This window comes from Orbicella franksi, chromosome 4, assembly GCF_964199315.1.
Source record: "Orbicella franksi chromosome 4, jaOrbFran1.1, whole genome shotgun sequence".
In the NCBI taxonomy this organism is placed as follows: domain Eukaryota; kingdom Metazoa; phylum Cnidaria; class Anthozoa; order Scleractinia; family Merulinidae; genus Orbicella; species Orbicella franksi.
This window is the reverse complement of record NC_138148.1, coordinates 9022339-9042610: the sequence shown is the minus strand read 5'-3', so window position 1 is coordinate 9042610 and position 20272 is coordinate 9022339. Positions and strand designations below refer to the sequence as shown.

Here is a 20272-nt window from a genome sequence, read left to right as displayed (position 1 = left end):
TGCGCCGCCAAGTATGGTCTTCACCACACTTGAGAACACACTTGACCAATAGGAAATGGAAGCCAACTGAAAGCAATGAGCAGCGTTGCTACAATTCTGATGAACGGACTGATAAAACTTGCTTGAATTTCATTTTGAGAGACAGCCTAAACCATCGCTTTTCATATCATACCACACCAAATGCTCTTCTGCAAATCACAAACCAGCTGTTGTTCTAAGTTTCAACCAGGGCATTTCTTTGCACCCGAACAACTCTGTTGAACATTGTACAGGTGACACAAAAATGCATTTTCTCGGTCGTTTGTCGTTTGTTCCTTTGTGTTGCTGCTATTGCTGTGTTGCTCTTTAGCGACGAAGCAACTCAATGCATTTCTTCATGATTTTATTGCCGAACAATCGCATTTGTGATATGTATGACTGATTTTACTGCGAAAATGCTTAATAATAATAATAATAATAATAATAATAATAATAATAATAAACGAATCTTTAGACAGGATTAACCCATCAGTACTATAAAGTACTGTTATCAAAGGGGTCCTGTAAGATTTAAAAATTTAAAAATTTAAAAAAGGTAAAAAGTTAAAAAGGCAAAACTACGTACATTGGAAAACATATAAAAACTCACGACGCTCTGTCATCAGGTGTGAAGCCAAGTTTTCTAAAGTGCGACTTGAGATTTTCAAGTGCACTTGAGGCATCTGCTTACTTGAAACTAACTTAGCTTCTAGTGTGAAGCCAAGTAATATAAGCCCTAGGTCTTAACAGACGAGTTCTCCTGGATAGGATACCACTAATTAATTATTTAACCAACAGCATCAGCTCACCAACTATTTGCCTGCAAATACCGTCGACCGCACTAACAACTACGTTCCATTGATAAACAGTTAGTTAATCATTGCACGTGCAATTATCATTACTGATATTATTACTAATTGATATGGCAATTTTTATTTGATATGTTTGAGTTTAGCTTGATGAGTTTACTTAATTACCCTTTTTAGTTTATTACTTGCGGGGTTGGGGGGGGGGGGTATCTCAAAGATTTAGGTGGGCTATTATATATAACACAGGAACTATCTATCAGATCCCGCAAACGCAACAATCACCGGTCATTTTGGGTTTGTTTTTGAGGAAAACTCGGGCAGGGAAATCACATGATCAGCGTGACGTCTTCGTTGCGTCTCCACTAAGACGCAAGGCCGATGATTTCAAATTCTTCTGTTTTCGCTACGGATTAGTGTGGACGATGGACCTAACCATGGAAATAAAACTGCGTTTTCAAATTTTTCTGGACGGGGCCTAAGTAATGTAACAATTTATAAATGTCGTTTGTCCTCTTGTTTGATTTTAAGTTCAAGAAGAAGGACATTTTTGAAGACCTTGAAAAGGGATACTTTGCAAGTTATAAAAATTTGCTTCCTGTAACAGGTAAATTATACACAGTATAACGTTTCCTTTTTTCTTGGTAGAACGATTATTCAGCACCCGTTGTGAAGACACCCTCTGTAACAATTAGACAGCGCTGGCGAGCTCGACGTTTCCAACGACTGATGCTTGGTGCGGGTTAGAAGCCCCGCGCCAACTTTCAAAGTCGAAAGAAACAGAGATCGAGTTGTCTAGGTATAACCTAGTGTCTAAAATAGTTAATGAAACTCATCTATAGAGATTTTGCACGGCAGCCATGTTGCATGGCAGGAACAATAGATTCTTTTTCCTAGGGAAAAAAATGTTCTTTCTAATGCAAAACATTTCCATTGTTCCTGCCATGCAACATGGCTAGCTACCATTAAAGATTTTTGTGTCCCCCCTCTGTGATTTAAGAACATTTCTCATATTTTGATCTTTTAAATCATTTAGACGAGAAGAAACTTGATCATGTGCTACAGGAGACCGAGAGAAACAGACAAATGGCAAGCCAGATTCTCACTGCTACCTTTCATTCCCAGACAAGTGGTCAAGGAATCCTGTCTCGTGGCCCAGAGGTAATCATTTCAATTGTTCCTCAGTACTTAACAATTCCTTAATAACTGGCCATGTTAAAACAAAGGTAATCCTTGCAGTGACGTTTTTTAGATTCCTGATCTTAGGGTTATTTTTACCATCTTATTTCTCCGTTTTCTCCTAAGTTCTATATTCGATTGAGAAGATATATCAAAAACTCGAGACAGTGTTTCACCTGAAAGTTCGTCAAAAAATATCCGCTGTGCGTTTCTTCTCGGTGTTTGGAACTGTGGTAAGACACGGTCTCTTGTGTTTGATATGTTAAAACAAAAGAGTTTGTGTTCGCGGGGATAATTATGTTTTGGGCCCAACTCAGACTCATTTTAGCCCAAGCCGCTAAACGAGGGCTAAAATGAGCTCTGAGAAGGGCCCAAAACATATTTATGCCCAAGAACATAAACTCTATTACTATCATTATCACTTTGGAGGGCATGAGAAAATAAAAAGTGAAAAAGATAACAACAAAACAGTCCGAACAATCACGCGAGCGTTTGCAAGTTGAATGGCTTTTATTTTCCCTCAATGAAAATACACAATATATCAAGCGAAGCTGGCTATAAATTACAAAATCTTACCATTTGAGTTTCAAAATTGTAGAAGACATGAAAGGAAAGTTCGATAGAGCTTATTTGTAAGTGTTGAAATTAATTGTACAATAGACCATTTTACAGTTGTCTGCTCAGTGACCTGCCTTTGTATGGCAGCGAGGCTAGAGTTGACCTTGTTTTGATACAGACCTCACTGCTTTTATCATGTAAATGCACCTAGTTAGCATCAGAACAACTTGTTTTACACAACAAAAGCGGTGAGGTCTGTATCAAAACAAGGTCAACTCTAGCCTCGCTGCCATACAAAGGCCAGGTCACTGAGCAGACAACTGTAAAATGGTCTATTGCTGAACTGACAGTTTGGCGTAATTGGTGGAACTAAGTGCGTTTGGGTGCGTTTGGGTGCGTTTGCCTTGAAGCTGCAAAACTTACGTGCTTTTCGCCGCCGGCCATGGAGCTACTACGCGCGGTATTTACATCAGTGGCTTCTCTTGAAAGAAACCAACGACTAAGAATGTCCGAACAAGAACGCCGGTTTCTGTGATTTTGATTGCCTGCTTGCATCGTACAATTGTTTGATTCTCACATTTCATTGGCTTATTTCAGCGGGCTAAAATCGGCAAATTCTTCATTTTAGCCCACAAAATGCGCCACAATGCCCGACAAAGTGATAATAATACTTGGTACTCCCATGCCTCCCTTTAACTGAATTACCCAAGAAGGTACATCCTTAGGTGAGGTGAAAGTTTGTGAGAATTAGACATTTCATTTTCAGGGTTTCCATTTTTGTCAGTTACTAGATAAAAATCGTGTTTTGTTTTAAATCCTGAACGATCCGCCGAGAAGTTTTAAGAATTTTTCAACCCATTCTATTTATTTCGAGGCGTGGAAAATACACAAGGGCATTCGAATAGAGGGACAACTTTTGACATGTGAAGGTACCAAGTCTTGCCGAACAGAGAAGTGTTATCACGGAGCTCGTTACTTACAACCCTTTTCTCCAGATTTTCCTCATTTTGAGGTAGGTAACAACAGTATAGTCCACGAACAAGTAAGGTTGTACTTAGAAAATAAAGAGTGTTGTTTGTATCAGGTCAGGTGACACTACACCATGATCTTTATCTATTTCCATTTCTTCATTCTTTTGTCTTAATCAGTAGTGAGTAAGGAACGTAACGAAAATGTGTTTATGTTGGACACGGCAATGCAAATGATTAAGCAATAGTTCTTATTTTGAGAAAGATATTGTAAAAGATATGCCACAATCAAGAAAAAATGAAGAGTAAGTTCAACCCCTCTTGCCACTATATATTGCATCATTTTGATGAGCAACAAAATTGCTCTCAAATTTGGAAACGTTCCTTTTCCTAACCCATTGGTTATTTCAGGTTGCCAGTGCCCTTGTCATTAATTATAACTTTTAATTAGCTTTAATCAATTTTTGCAAGAAGAAGAGTAAATAATAGATGTTGATGTTGTTGTTTCAACCAAACTCAATCCGGAATTTGTGATTGTATTATTATGGCCAAACAAATCTTAGATTGCAATTCAAACAATCCAGGTCTAAAGGTGGGTCGTTCAGATTGGGGACCAAAGCTTGTAGCTATGTCCCGTATACTTTGGATTAATCTTTTTACGCTTGGAATTTTACAATTCTTATTAGTATAGGTGTCCTCAATCAGCTCTCTGTTTTACGGTGAACTAGAATTTTTACACGTTGATAATAAGCACTTCATGGCTGGCCCCAAGGGAAACAGTGAGTTTTGTTTCCCTGAGACCCTCAATGTTCCCCGAGGTGAAGTGAGTCTAAAGTTCAAGTTGTTGTTTCCCGAGAGAGTTAGTGGGTTTTGTTCGCCCTAGGGAGTTAGCGAGTTTTGACCCACGACACGTGACACGCTCTCCTCCAATCGGAAAACGTATTTGAGTTGGGAGGTATAACAAAGTTATTTATTTATCTTATTAATTTATTTATTTTCGTTATCATTCCGCTCAAGTATATTACGGAAAGGGGTTTATTCACCCGAGAAGTCCCGGAAGAGTCTATCTTTTGAAGATGCAGTTGTTGCAGCATGAAACTTTGCCAGGTCAAAAGGTCGTCAGTTTTTGTCAATTTAGCATGTCGAAAATATGCAAATTAGGTCACATGACCTTTTAAGTCCAAAAAAACTGTAAGTAAAATAGGAACACTTTTTTATTTCCTTAAAATTTGATGTTAGTACTAGTGTACATCGTTTCTGTGCTTGGCAAAGTGAAGATACTTTGAAAGAAACTTTTAGAAAGATAGATAACTTTTATGGGGGGACTGGGTACTAGTAGAAAAAGCCGTTTATTTTCAAAATTTCTAAAATATCCAAAGATTGCCAAACATAGTTCCTTTGCTGTTGGCATCGGGACTTGTCCTTTACCAGTTCAGTTGAAACCTTTTTATAAACTGTTCCCATTTTTGTCTAAAGATTTCCCACGATTTTTCGGCCGTATCAGGTCACGTGACCTAATTTGCATAAGTTTGACAAGTCAAAAATAATTATTTTAGGTAGAATATTTGTTTATCAACAAGTTGGACCACCCCGTCACTTCTTTAGGAAAATAACTGCTGACCCCTGCCTTAATTTACCTGAGCGAATTATATCACCTGGTTATCTTTGTTTTTTTTTTTTTTAAACGTCTTTCACAGGCCTATTATCGATCGTTTTTAGTTTTTCTTCCAGCTTCCGTGAACATTCAAACAATCTGGATTGACTAAATCTGAAACTGGATTGGTTAAAAGACACGCTACCTTTAAAAGATTAGAACTGAAAACAAAGGAATATTAATTCAGAAACCAAAAATGAGCAAAGATCGTTAAGACTGGGGACGTTTGAAAGCAACATGTTGACCAATTCTCAGTCATCAGTTAAATCAGTGATGCAAACCTGCATTAAACCTTCATCCCTGCCATTGGCCAAATTGAAAACTCTGACTGAACCTAGAATTACTTTACTTAAGAACTATTGGTTAATTTTGGAGATTTAAGATTATTTTAATATACATGTCCTCTCCTCATCCAGCTCACTTCCAAATTACGGTTGGCTTCTAGAGATTTTAAGTCGGTTTGAATATTCAGCAATAAAGAGGGATTTGTAAAGAAAGAGTCACCGAAGGGGATAACTTCTAAGTAGAGATCAGAAGTAGAATGTACTCTTGTTCTACTTAGCATCTTTTCCTTACCCTCAAGCTATGCCCAAAGGATACCACAGAAAGAACTCTCGTGCGTTCAACTGGTAAAGAGTTCAGTATGGTCAATGAGAGTGCACACAAAATAATAGAAATTACATCATCTGTAAGGCAACGCGAGCAAACTTTCAAAAAAGTTGAACATTTTTTTCGATTGGCAAAGTTTGGGGCGAAATTTCTGACGAAAATCGTCGTATTCAATCGGACACAAAATGATCTCAGGAGCTGTTATTCGCACCCGCCAATTTCACATTGTTTGTTTGTTTGTTTGTTTTTTTCTTGCTACTCTTTCCACCAGTGAATTTCGGTGCCGTTGAAAAAAAACAAGACAAAACTGGACAAAACAAAGCGACCACGTTTCTCCGCGGTCTGCACAGTCTCAGACCATAGAAATGACGCCATATATTTTTAAATTTTCCACTCAAATGTGGCTCAAGTTCGTCTTTGTGTCTTGAAAGTTTTGTGACAACATTACAATGAACTTTGAGAGTGTAGAGCATAGAAGACTTTGATCGATGTGTAAAAATGCCCCATTATAATTTTCTTGCAGTTTGATGTCAGAATTGTTTCTCGCCGGAGATTTCATGGTGGCTCTTACTGTAGATATGTAACGTTTCTATAACATAAGAAATTAATTTGAAACATTGGGTCTTTCAATTTCAGGTTACCATTTTAGAAACAGGTACCAGACTTTGGCCCGGGGTAGGTGTGGTGAGAGGGGATTACGAAACGACTCAAATGCCAGGATGGCGCGAAGAATCTTTAGGATACCACACTGACGATGGAAAAATTTACTACAATGATACTACTGGCAGGGAAACCAAAGGTATTTTTAGATAGTGTAAACGAAACCTGTAGTATGTAAAAAGACTTTGTTTGTTAGTCCTTGTCAGTTGTAGAGGTGTGCTAATGCGTAGTGGATACCTTTTGGAATCATCTGACATCTGCAAGATTGCTTTCAGGTTTTCAGTCAATTATTTAAACTGACCCGATCGCGAAGCCATGAATTTTTCAAAGCAACAATGGCGTTGTCGATAACATTTATTTTCAGATCCACAATAATCTATAAGATACACGTTATTTGGAGTTTAAACTGTATTCTTCAGGGTCAATTCTTCGCGAATCGTTTTGAATGTTTGTTCTTAATGACCACAGGGAGCAGAAGAGTCGCATTTGAACGTATTTCCAGTTAAATTCACCGTACAATTGTTGCGCGAATCGATATGTTGGTGATTCAAAGCATGCGATCGTGTTACGCGTCTCTTGAACTGAAATCGTCTCCTATCCTCACTATGAATGCCGCATATAGTAATGACTGTGGGACCAACAGTGACAAACAGTAAGAAAAGAGACTTTCTCTCAGCACTTTGTGCCTCGCACGGAAAGCTTCGCTTTCCGGAATCGTCGCCCGAAGGGCGACGAACTTTCAAGCGGACAGGATTTCAGCAGACGGGTAACACGGCTGCATGTTTACAGCTTGATCACTTACAGTCAATAAATCGATTCGCGCTTCGCCTGTGGGAGAGGCGGCTGTGACAGGCTAATTCGTGCGACAACTGTACGGTGAATTCAACTTTCTACCGCCCTCGATCCATTGTCTTACGTCAAATTACTTAACAAACGTTGCGTTAAAGTTTTTTAGTGATCCACTATGAAAGACAAGTAATTCTATTTTGTCTTACCCAGGCCATATCATGGCTCGTCGGGGCGACCTCATTCGATGTACACTTAAGTTTGAGGAGAGATTCAACCAGAATGGTCAGGAAAAGGTTCCAGTTTGCTTTACTCTGAATGGTGAAAGAATAATTATCCTAGAAGATGAAGAGGATCAAAGCATTGTTTACAGCCCATCCTTGTTATACCCTTACATAGGCCTGAATGACGGATGCAGTGTGTTAGCCAAGGTTTGAGAGTGCATTTTAAACTCCTGGGGAGTTTTCCATTCTGCGAAAAATTTTGAATTTCCTGAAATTTCCAGTGACGAATGGAACAGCATTTTTCAGAATTTTCGGAAAAGAGCATCACCTCGCGAGTTATACCCAAATTTTCGGAAATTTCTTACCCCCAAAATTTTCGGTTAAATGGTTTGCAATTCAGCGGAAACTTTCGTATTATCCGGAACCTTACCCAGGAATTTTCCTCACCATCTAGGCTCGTTGCGAAATTTACGGATTTTTTTTGTTTGAATGGAAAACTCCCCTGGTTTGCTCTCCTTCCTGACTGGTTTCCACCTCATTGTGCTCTTCTTAACTTTCTGTTACAAAATATTACGAAATGCCGCGATTTTGATCAATTCTCCAGACAAGTTTCCATCGCACTGGGAATCCTGCTTTTCGCCTATCACACCATGTATCCCGTTCCCCGCCCATCACATTGGGGAACCCACTTCCCGCCCATCATATTGGGAATCCCGCTTCCCGCCCATCATATTGGGAATCCCGCTTCCCGCCCATCATATTGGGAATCCCGCTTCCCGCCCATCATATTGACAATCCCTCTCCCCGCCCATCATATTGGGAATCCCGCTTCCCGCCCATCATATTGAGAATCCCGCTTCCCGCCCATCATATTGGGAATCCCGCTTACCGCCCATCATATTGAGAATCCCTCTACCCGCCCATCACATTGGGAAACCCGCTTCCCGCCCATCATATTGAGAATCCCTCTACCCGCCCTTTCCTCCCTTCCCCCCCCCCCCCCCCCACAGAGTAAACTCCTTCCAAATTTTCCAACTCCACTAACCTCAATAAAACGAAAAGTAAACAGAAACGGACACCACCGACGCGTGGTAGGGATCAAGTTTGGCGACCTTTTCCAAAAAGAGGGTGGTTTTGTACACATCGTCATAGTCCGCCGTTGATTAACTGGTCGTCGTCGAGAGGTTATTTCGACAGTTGGGACGGGTTTTAAGGGCCGTTGCCGTTGTGGAGAGGTGGCCGTTGTAGAGAGGTTAAAATAACAGTGAATGTATGGAATGTCCGCTGGAACCAAAAAAACAATTGCCGTTGTAGAGACGAAGCCGGTGTAAAGAGATGGCCGTTACTGGAGGTTCGACTGTATTACAATGTTTCTTTTCCACAGTTTTTATGAAGCTCGATAAATAGGTTTGAAGGAGTTGAATTGAATCAAAACTTAAGCTATTGAAGCTCTCGGTGGCGATCTAGCAGTTGATTATGACAGTTCAAGCAACGTTATCGTTTCAAGGATTTTCTTTCCGCTCTTAATTTTGTCTTTAGATAAAGTTAATATCGTTATCCCTCAGAGCATCAAGACACAAGACAATTCCACTAGTGTTCTTACGCTAATGCTATAATCTGTGGTACGATCTAGCGCGTACACCACCAGGTGTTAAAGTTCACGACTAAGTTTTCCCCGATTCTTAGTTGTCTAAACTGAGCACATGACGCGATAGCGAGCATTGGCCCGTCCGAGGAAAATATCCGGATGGATAGTGCTCGTCCGCGAAAGTTTTTCTGTAAACAAGCGGGCTTATAGGAAAAATTTGAAAGACGAAATTTGTTGTGAAAAGTGGGTTTTGTCTGTTTTCTTTTCCAGATTGTACATTTGGCTTTCACGCCTTACATCTAAGCCCGCGTCCACACTGCGCCAGAGAAATTAGGCCTACCGTCCACACTAATCTGTCACGAGAACGGTGCTTGTCAAGTACGCTTTTCAAACCAGAGGAATTTGAAAACGCTGGCTTTGCGTTTTCGTGTGGACGTAGAACTTTCTGAAAGTGAAGCTTTTCTGAAACGACGACCTGACAACAATCATGTGATTTCCCTGTCCAAATTTTCTCAAAAACATATCCAAAATGACCAATGTTTGTTGCATTTTCGAACTCCTCATGCGTAGGGTGGAAGTGGCCTAAAAAAGTTTAAAATAATTCAATATGCATGCGCGGAAGAAAAATTTAGTAATGAATAACAAACACAATAGAGTGTTTATGTCTCAGAACTGTCGGCCTAATAATAATAATAATAATAATAATAATAATAATAATAATAACGAATATTTATACAAGATAACCCTTCAGTGCAAGAGTACTGTTATCAAAGGGGTCCTGTCTAAATAACATAATATAAGGATAAAAACTAAAATAAGTTAAGAATGACTTCGTAAATAGCTGCCTCTTAGAAATTTGATTTCTTTTTCTTTTCCGATTTAACTTTAATTTTATTTTTTCTTTAACTATACCTTTTAGATGTGCCCTAGGGAAAACAAGGAATACGAAGTTTCAAAGATTGGAAAAATAGAGAAACAGGTGGAGGATAATAATAAACAGCTGGAGTTTGTTAATAAATGGCTGGAGGATACAAACAGAAAACTTGACATCTTGTTAGCGAGAGAGTCATCCAGGGCCAAAACATATGTATAACCAGTTTTTCGAAAGAAATGAGTGGTCATGGCAGTTATTTGAGTATATAAGTAGATGTAAAAATAAACTTTATCGCGAAAACAACACCATCTACGAGTATATTACGAACACACAACGTGACCAGCTCCCAGTTGACTTGATAGCTCAGTTGGTAGAGTACTTCACCGGTATCGCGTAGGTCATGGTTTTGAATCCAGCTCAAGCTTGAATTTGCTTTATTTTCAAGATGCTTAAATCGTGTACATAACTGCGATGATCATTCATGTCTTTAAATCTTTTTACGCAGTTCAAAATTTGTGATCTGTCATATATTCTCTTGCAACCTTAAGCCCTTTTACGGTTATTTCTTCCCCAGTGGCCACGTAAATGTTAAAATTGCGAGCGATCTATAGTTTTTGCTGGAAATTTCCTCGCATCCACGTTGAATTTTGTCATAATGCAAAACTGGAAAAAATAACCGTGAAACGGGCTATTTTCTTTATGGTTGAATCACACACAGTTGTCCAAAAACCTGGGACGAGCAGACTATGACTAAACCCAGGACTACTCGGTCTTCGTTTAGACACAGTGAAGGCAAACTTCTTTTGCTCTTTCTGTTTCGATTTAATTCTCGGCAAACATGGTTTACAACCGATCAAGTAGCGCTTTAAGATTCAAAGAAATCACATATTTTGTGACTTGGTGTTTTCTGCATGCCAGTAAGGAGTTTCTTGATGTGTTTTTAACAAAATTGAGTGTGTTTTAACTAAATAGGGTTTTTTTAAGCAGTTTATACGTGTGACACGATGGAGTTGTTCAGAGTTTGTTATACTGGACAAACAAAGCTACCTTACTTAGAATTTTATACACTCACGTAGGTAATTTACTTTTACCAAACTCCACGAGCAATCTGTGTAGTTTCAGAAACTAACCAATCTTTATATACTGTAAGTCGTCGCAGTAATTAAAGGAGCGTCACAGTTTGCGCATCTTAAAATGTTTAGCGTAATTGTTTCAAGTTCGTCGTTTGTAATCCGTGTTAATTTTCTCCATCCTTAATTAAACCATCCTTGTTCCTTTATGGTTTTTTATCAGCTCTTCTTGTTGATGGGTCACCATAGAGGCCTAGTCCAGATAATCAGTAAACTTTTAGTTGGTCGTTCTGTTTACTTTAATAAGCAAGAGTTTTCAACTCTAACGGTAACTGTAACTGCTGTTGAAGAAACAGTTAAGTGACTTCGGTGTGATTGCTTGTGGAGTAAAATGTCCAAGAAAAAACTAGAAATCAGAAAATTAACTCCGACCTAGAAAAACAACGGGTTACTTTCAGTGCTCAGTGTTACTAGCTAAATTTGAGTACTCGATAACCCACTGTTTTCCTGTTTTGCCACGTGAGGCAAAGAACAAATCATTTTGCTTGGGTGAGATTCCAGCCCATTTGCGATCTCTGGATTAGCCAACGTTGCTTTTAGCCCCACATTCGAGTTAATTCTCTGATTCCAAACTTTTCTTAATCGAGTGCAAGTTGCAGTCAATGGAACAATTAAGGGTCGCATAGTTCCAAGCAACTTTATCACCTGTTGCTTTTTGGTGCTGTGCGAGCAGTGTGTTATAAGGCTTCTGTTACTGAAGCCAAAATTTAATAAACTTAAAAAAAAAACTTTTATAACCAGACAATCAGTATAGGAAATTAATGTTTTAATTTAGACACTGTACAGAGAAAATTGAGAACGATGCAAGTTCATTCGTCACAAGCGTGGAACAAAGGAAAAACTTCAACTTCAACATCTTGAAAGAGAGTCGAACCTTTGATCTTCAGCTCACCAATCAGACGCTGTAGCCCTAAATCTGAACGTCTAATGAAAGGAAATTGTTTTGTTTTTACCGACTTGTCTTGCCTTCGGAAGCGGCATCCCTCAGTTGTGCACGTGTGTTCTATCTCTCGTCGTAGATAAAGAATTTTAGGAATTGATTCACAAGAGAGTAAAAAAGAAAAAAACAGTTTTCTCAAGCTCACTACGCGAGCGGCGTTACACGATATTGTGAAACAACGTAAATGTAAGAGTCTATGGGAATATGGGAGCATAAGGTATTTTTTGGATACGTTTATTGCATTCCCTTACAAAGTCTTATATTTACGTTGTTTCGCACGTATCTTATATCGACACTCACGGAATGAGTTTGGGATACCTGTGGTTAAACTTGGTGTACTCTATCGGTGGGATTGTCAATAGAAGGGGCAGTGGCGTGCTGCAGTCTGGATCGAGCGGCAATGGTTGGAGCCTTGACCGGGGTTATTGAGTTGTGGTTTTAAACAAGACACTTTACTTTCACAGTGCCTTTCTTCGCCCAAATTTATAAATTAATGGGTACCTACCGATATGCTGGGGGGTATCCCTGCGATTGACTTGCATCCCATTTAGAGAGGGAGAGTAGAAATACCTCTACTTGTTGTTTTAGTAATGTTACGGAAACCGGGATATAGGCTCCGGCGGTTTGGAACACTTGGCCCTACGCAGACATAACCTCTCACGCTGTTGTGCATTTAACGAAACCAAAACGGTTATGATCGATTTACCACTAGGCTACATTTAAGAAATAGAAAACGTGTACCGCGTTGCTATCGAGTTTTAGTAGAATTCTACTAGTATACTAATGCAAATGTTGCAATCTGATTGGCTGAGCTACTCGTACACTATCAGCCATTAGTATAAATCTACTAGCGTTCTATCACGAATGGCTTTCTCTGATTGGCTACGTTCTTCACTATCTATTCTGTGATAGATAGTGAGTAGCGTAGCAGTGTACCCTTGTTAACAAAATGACGGCCCCTTCTTGGAGTTTTCAAAGTCTCTTTGAAGAGGATTTAGATAAAGTTTTGAAAGACTAGTAGATTTATACTATAACGATTAAATTATTCGCTCTGATTTCTATGCGTGATAGTATCACGTGATAGAAATCTCGAGCTCATGATCCAATTGTTTATCAGAGTGCAGTAGCTGTCGGTTGTCTATGAACTGGCGACGTTTTTTCGTTTTCCCGAAGTTTTGGAGGAACAATTAGATAGAAATAAATAATTAAGTTCCTGAGATGACTAAAAGAAGGTCATTAACGGTATTTTGACTTTAAAAACTTGAAATTAATGAAAAAACGAGTGCGTGCGCGTAAACAACTGCAAATTTCCAATGGCAATTCAGTGCGAGCAATTTTGTTGAAGGGAGAAGCCTAATAATACGTAGAAAAATAATTGGAAACCATAATTTGCGTTTATTTCAGTTAGAATTCTACTAAAACGTTCGGCCGAATCAACTATCACCTCATAGAAATCGAGAGTGAATAATCTAATTGTTAAATAGAAACGCGAGTGAGAGTTTGGGAGAACGAGAAATGCTGTGGGAATACAAGCCGTTAAGTGAGTGTTACCACGCTTTTTCGAGTGCTCCCAAACTTTCACGAGTGTTTCTATAACTCGATAGGAACACGGAGAACATGTGTTCTATTTCTCTTAGATAATACCGCGATGAAGAAAAGAAAAGCAACTTGTTTACTTTGATCATCAAAATGTAAATTCTCTTTGCTCGCGCCATCATTACGTGAACAGCTCATGGTAGTTTTGTGTTTCTTTCGAGTTCTAGGAACACGATTTTAAACCATTCAGCGCGCGTATTTACACAGCGCTATTTTCTAAAACTACATAATTCGGTACGGTGGCATTATTAACTAACCCCCTTAGTCGGTCAAAATATTACCATAAATGGCGATCTGCCAGTTAAACGACGATAAGTTTTAGTGCGATCAGTCGATGTTCAAAATTCAGAGATTTAAAGCTGAAGAAGATAATATAAATTTAGCTCAGGAATTTATCATAAATAGGGTTACCGCAACACTTTAGCAATCATGTTTTCCTTGTGATAGCTAGTTACCTCAGAATCTGGTGAGTTAAGATTTCAGGAATAAACCATGGTGACGGTTGTTTGAAAATGATAATATTAATATAAAAACATCAGTGCAGATGGTTGCGGATGGTCATGTGCCAAAAACTGAAATCTATTTAAAATTAATTTATACCGAAAAATTGAACGGAAACTGAAAGAGACCTCAGGATCCAAACCTGAAGGCTAAAGTTAAAAGAAACCGACAAAACTTAAAACTTCCGTTTCTCCGAACTCAGTCATACCGAGAGACAATCACGGGAAATAGTTATATGACTTAAGGTTGTGAAAGTCTAGCTGGGGGCCTGGATGTTTTCGAAAAATCCACATCGACGAAAAAGAGTTGGCGAATTTGCACGCAGGGGCTACTTAAAGCCAGTTTCGTTTAATTCTCGTTGGACTACAGGAGCCACGTTCACGAATTAACGTGATTAATATTCAGTTTGACAGAAAAAGCATTGGAAAGCGTCGAAGACTTCGTCCTGTTTTGAATCACAAGTAAGTTATCAGCTGGAAGTTGAATTTCTCGTTGTTCAAGGCATGGATAATGCTATTCACCGGATAACTCACTATCCCGTAGATAGGGTAGTTTGTTTTGTCAACACTTATCCACTATTCGGTGAATAGCGTTATCTACCTTGTGAACACTGAAATCTAACAGTGAAAAAGAACAAATTTATCATTCGATGCATTTTTACTTCCTTTTCATTGACCAAGAGCACACCAGGTGTTCTAGAAATAACCGTCTGCTCATGCACATTACTGTTCGACAGTAATGATTTGACTGAAGGTAATACTCTGCTTAAGCATATTTGTGTCATGTCAGAAGGAAAGACAACTCGATTAAAACCGACCACTTTGCATTGCCTTGCTATAATAAATGTGACTAACTCAGTGATCGAATAATAAAACATTTATTGAACTGAGTTTTCTCAAAAATATCGTGATCTCTGTCAGTGTTTCGTAATCACTTGTTTACCTCAGTCAAGGTAAGTAATTGATCCGCTCGCCACTAATAAATCACGATATTTTTCTCAAATACGAAGGTCATCTAATGAGCTCACAAGAAGGAAGACTGTTTATCAGAATGGGAAAGTTGTTTCACAGTCGGGCCGGAACGTTTCCTAGGATATTACCGGCTAGGTCTAGGAATAAGACAGTTATTCTGGTCTACACTTCTTATCCCATGAGAGATACTTTCGGAAAGCCTAAATTTATTTGTTCACAATGCGCACAGCTGCATTACTCAAAATGACAGTATAGAGAAAACTATTGTGTGTACTCGGAGCATTGGCGCTGCCAGAGGGTGTGTCCCTAGCTCTTAATCATGTCCATCATTGGACATACTTTCTTACATATTTTGTCAATGTGGCTCGACCATGAGGGTATGCCGATAATATACGAAATTGAAAATTGTAGAAATAACTTTTACCTTGTTTTATATGATCCGGCCTTCTAGCATTGGCTCAGACGCTTCAATACGGCAATGTTACTCAGAATGTTTCTGACGTCTCCAATATTTCACTTCTTTTATTGCAACCTGGCCTTATAGTTTCTGGCATTTTTGGTAGACTCTTTACTGAGACAGTTACCAGATTCCGTGCGCTTGTATTTGAATTAAATTTGTGGGAAATAATATTTCGTGTAACCATTCTTGTATTAGAAATGTTTGGGTATTGTTTGTTGTTGTCTGGGTTGTTAACCATTGGATAGTACACGAATCAATAATACGGTACTTTCAGATATTATTATATCTCTTAGTTAGTACGCGCGCTGTGATTGCTCAATTTAGCGGGCCGCACTCTCCTGTACGGCCCGCTAAAATTTAAAGTTAGTTTTGTTGCAAAACTGTTTTGTGATTTATCGCCAAGTGTTCTTAACTTTTATAGCAAGTGAAAGTTTAAAACTTTCCTTTATTTGTTTTCACACTAGAGACGGATAATCTGTCTAGACGGATTATCCGTCTGCTACATTTTCCGTCTTGGTATGGGCCGTTTTCACACTAGAGACGGATAGTCCGTCTAAGACGGGTTATCCGTCCAGCACAGATAATCTGTCTTAGTGTGAAAACGGAACGGTGTTCATTTTAGACGGATTATCCGTCTAAAATGAACACCGTTCCGTTTTCACACTAAGACGGATTATCCGTGCTGGACGGATAACCCGTCTTAGACGGATTATCCGTCTCTAGTGTGAAAACGGCCATTTGTATTAAAGCGTGCTACCGACTTAAAAAAATTGACTCGTTTTGCTTTCGAGGTGCGTCAGAAATTTGAAGCCGTTCCGCGTGAATAGAAATCGTTCCTGCGCCCGTCAGACACACAGTAGAGATATAATAAATATCTAACTAACCTCGTTTTCTCGGTCCGTACTGTAAGTTACGGATCCTATTTTTTTTTTTCCCTTCGATTTATGGCCCAAGCGGGGAAAAAACTCGGTCCGTAACTTACAGTACGGCCCTCGAACTCGGTTAGTAAGAGGTATGTATGACAAATGTTGCTCAAACGTTGGTGCTTTGTTGGTGTTTGAACCAAAACTTTAAGACAACAAGGTGTTATTCGCATGGATAACTGACAAGTCATCATCACACATATTTTGTTATGATGACGGTTGGACGATAACTCATATATACAGGATAGGGGGAGGGGTTTTAAAAGAGAAAGATGTCTCCCCTTTAAACGAAATTTTCAGCATTTTCACTGGCAACATTTTCAGCTTTGCAAATTAATAGGTCAAACTGGCCACTCGGTTCAACAACCAGAGATAAATGTTTAATTTCGAGCTTAATGTTAATGATTAGCTAATTAATGTGCTTTGCCCACTAGGTACGTCGTCGGCCACACAGCCAAATTATTCAGGTGAGCCATCATATACACTAAAATGGTAGAACGAAGTTCTAAAGTAATGCACTACTTCAAGCAACATCTTAGCATTGCAAAGTAGTGGGGAACAGGACAGAAGAAGGACGTGCCTTCTGCAATCTTGGTATTACTTCCCGTAGGCTTGGTGATCTTAAACAAGCCATGCCATCGAATACCACAAGCAAGAACTTTGCATTGCCAAGGAGCTGGGTGACAGGGCTAGAGAAGGGGCTGCTTACGGCAATCTGGGGAATGCTTATAATAGCGTCAGTGACTTCAAACAAGCCATATGGCACCACAAGCAAGATCTTAGCATTTCCAAAGAGTTTGGGGATAGGGTCGGCGAGGGATCTGCTTATGGGAATCTGGGCAATGCTTATCATCGCCTGGGAGATTTTAAACGCCCTATAGATTACAACCAGCAATGTCTTAGCATTATGAAGAAATTGGGGAATAAGGCTGGAGAGGGAGCTGCCTATGGCGACCTTGGCAATACTTATTTTCGTCTAGGTGATTTTAAACAGGCCATTGAGTACCACCAGCACAACCGTTCTATTGCCAAAGAGATAGGGGACAGGGTTGGAGAAGGAGCTGCCTACGGAAATCTTGGCAATGCACATTATAGCCTCGGTCAATTTCAAGAAGCAGCAGAGTACCACAAACAACATCTTCGTATTGCAGACGATTTGGAGGACAGAGCTGGTAAAGGAAGTGCCTTTTGTAATCTTGGCAACGTTCACGATGCTCTCGGTGATTTTGAACAAGCCATAACGTACCGCAAGAAATACCTTGCCATTGCCAAAGAAATAGGAGACAGTGCGGGCGAAGGAACTGCCTATGGCAATCTGGGATGTGCCTTTCGCGGTCTTGGGGAGCACGAACAAGCCATAGTATACTATGAGCAACATTTGAATATCGCTAATAAAGTTGGGGACAGGGCTGGCCAGGCATTGGCATGTTGTGTTTTAGGTTATTCGTTTGAATTATTGGGTTCTTTGCGCAAGGCTGTCGAGTACTATAAGTTCAGCGTAAATCTCTACAATGACATGCGAGCTCTTCTTTTCTCCGAAGATGAGTGGAAGATAAGCTTTCGCAGTTTACATCAACATGTGTACACTGCTCTGTGGACTACTTTACTCAAGATTCAAGACACTGACGAGGCTTTGTGTGCTGTTGCACAAGGACGAGTACAGGCTTTGACAGATCTCTTGAACTACCAATATGGTTTTACGGTGCCTCCATCAAGCTCATTTGCACACAGAGAAACCCTCTCTTATTTCTTAAGAGATGTGTCTCAACTAATAGTATTTGTAGCACTTGAAGGAGACACAATTATATCTTGGGTTTTCTGCAAGGGAAATGGAGTTCAATTTAAACAAAAGAAGATAGACAATATACCTGCCGGTGAAGATGCTACAACCATGTTACAAAATTTAATGAAAACAGCTTTCGGACAAAATGGCATTGGTTTGCCTGTTAAATGCGAGAATCGTTCATTGGATGAGCTAAGAGGTGACGAGGGATTGCTGCTTAATACCCATTCTTGTCAGGATACGTTGCATTCCACATCATTCTGTGACAATAACAACCAGTCTTTGCGACAACTGTACGATATTGTCATTGGTCCTTTTGCAGACCTGCTTGTAGGGAACGAAATAATCATTGTTCCAGATGGTCCATTGTGCATGGTACCTTTTGCAGCATTTGTAGATCCGGATTCCAGGTACCTAAACGATACTTTTAGGATCCGCATTGTCCCCTCGCTAACTAGCTTAAAACTGATTGAAGACTCTCCGCACGACTACCACAGACAGGACGGGGCGCTGATTGTGGGAGACCCATGCGTAGTGGAAGTTACCAACAAGCGAGGTAAGCCCATTTTGTCACAGTTGACACACGCCAGAGTTGAAGTAAGGAAGATAGGAGAAATACTCAATACTCAACACTCCACCCCTCACTGGAAGAGAAGCAACGAAAGACAATGTGTTGAAACGAATCTGTTCAGTTGAGTTAGTACACATTGCAGCGCATGGGGACGCACGAACGGGTGAAATCGTCTTGGCTCCAAATCCCGAATGGACTTCCAGAATCCCTAAAGAAGAGGATTATATCTTAAAAGTGGCAGATGTGCAAGCTGTTCAATTGCGAGCAAAGCTTGTTGTGCTAAGTTGCTGTCATAGTGGTCGGGGGACGGTTACTGCTGAAGGCGTGGTTGGTATCGCACGAGCTTTTTTGGGTGCAGGTGCTCGTTCTGTTCTGGTTTCACTTTGGGCAACTGATGACAAGGCCACCATGGAGTTTATGATAAGGTTTTACACAAATCTAAGTTGTGGGTATAGCGCCAGTTTATCCTTAGATCGGGCTATGAAATCTCTTAGAGTGACAGAGAAGTTTGGCGCCGTTAAATACTGGGCTCCATTTGTACTCATTGGTGATGACGTCAAGCTCCACTTTGGACAAAAGGAATAAGAGCTTTGTAAGTAGCTACAGGAGCCGATGAGCTTTGGTCTTGAAGTACTGATATATGTAAAGTAATGAAGCTCAACACTTTGTATGGACACCAAAAAGTCGCTCAATCTTACAAAGGACCCAGGACCCAGTATGTTCATAATAGACGCATAATGTTCATAATTAGTTTACAGTCGAACCGTTATAAGCGTCTGTACACGTAACTGTTTCTTTGGCTTTTGTTAGCGTTATGGAGCGTATTATAACCACCATTGTTCTACTTTTTCTCCAATTGCATTTGTTTGTACTTATATTTGATAAACTGAAAACTGGACCACGCCCTTCGTTGTCTTCGGGTGAACCTCTATTAAACAGCCACCTCTATTAATTGGCTAGCCTCTTCCAGGCGTTCAGTTAGTTGGGGTGCAGCGCGAAAATCAGCGCGCGAAAATGTAAAAAAGGCGCGGTGAGAGCAAGCTTTTTTGATTTTTTCGCGTGCTGTTTTCCGCGCTGCGCCCCAACTCACTGAACGTCTGGAAGAGGCTATTAAGCGGCCAGCTGTCTCGTGCCCGTGAGTGGTCGCTCAATAGAGGTTCGACTGTACTATAAAATATACCTTTTGAAATGGTCAATTATTTTCGTTCTCAAAATATTTTTCGACTGTCTCAGGCAATTGACCATGCACAAAATCATTGCAAAGTCAAATTACGGAGTCAAGTTAGTCAAATTAGGGATTGAAGTGCGTTGCTTGTGTCCTGCTTAGGTTTTGATAAGTTCACTTTCAAGTATAAAACACCATTAAGCGGCTTATTAGATTATGAGTTCGAGATTTCTATTGCGTGAAGTACAACTATCACGCATAGAAATTGAGAGCGAATAATCTAATTGTTTTAGTATAAATCTGCTAGT

The 20272-nt window shown here is 39.8% G+C and overlaps 1 protein-coding gene and 1 pseudogene across 1 annotated transcript; both read left to right on the top strand.

Annotated features, from left to right (window-relative positions):
- Positions 1–1325: 1325 nt before the first annotated feature.
- On the top strand, positions 1326–10180 carry LOC145485490 (uncharacterized). The gene is made up of 6 exons (XM_081464152.1): positions 1326–1431; positions 1861–1985; positions 3436–3573; positions 6429–6591; positions 7452–7669; positions 9970–10180. The coding sequence occupies exons 1-6, from the start codon at positions 1326–1328 to the stop codon at positions 10141–10143; spliced, it is 924 nt and encodes a 307-aa protein (XP_081320278.1). The 3' UTR covers positions 10144–10180.
- Positions 10181–15381: 5201 nt separating this feature from the next.
- LOC145485488 (tetratricopeptide repeat protein 28-like) lies at positions 15382–19510 on the top strand (annotated as a pseudogene).
- The last annotated feature ends 762 nt before the right edge of the window (positions 19511–20272 follow it).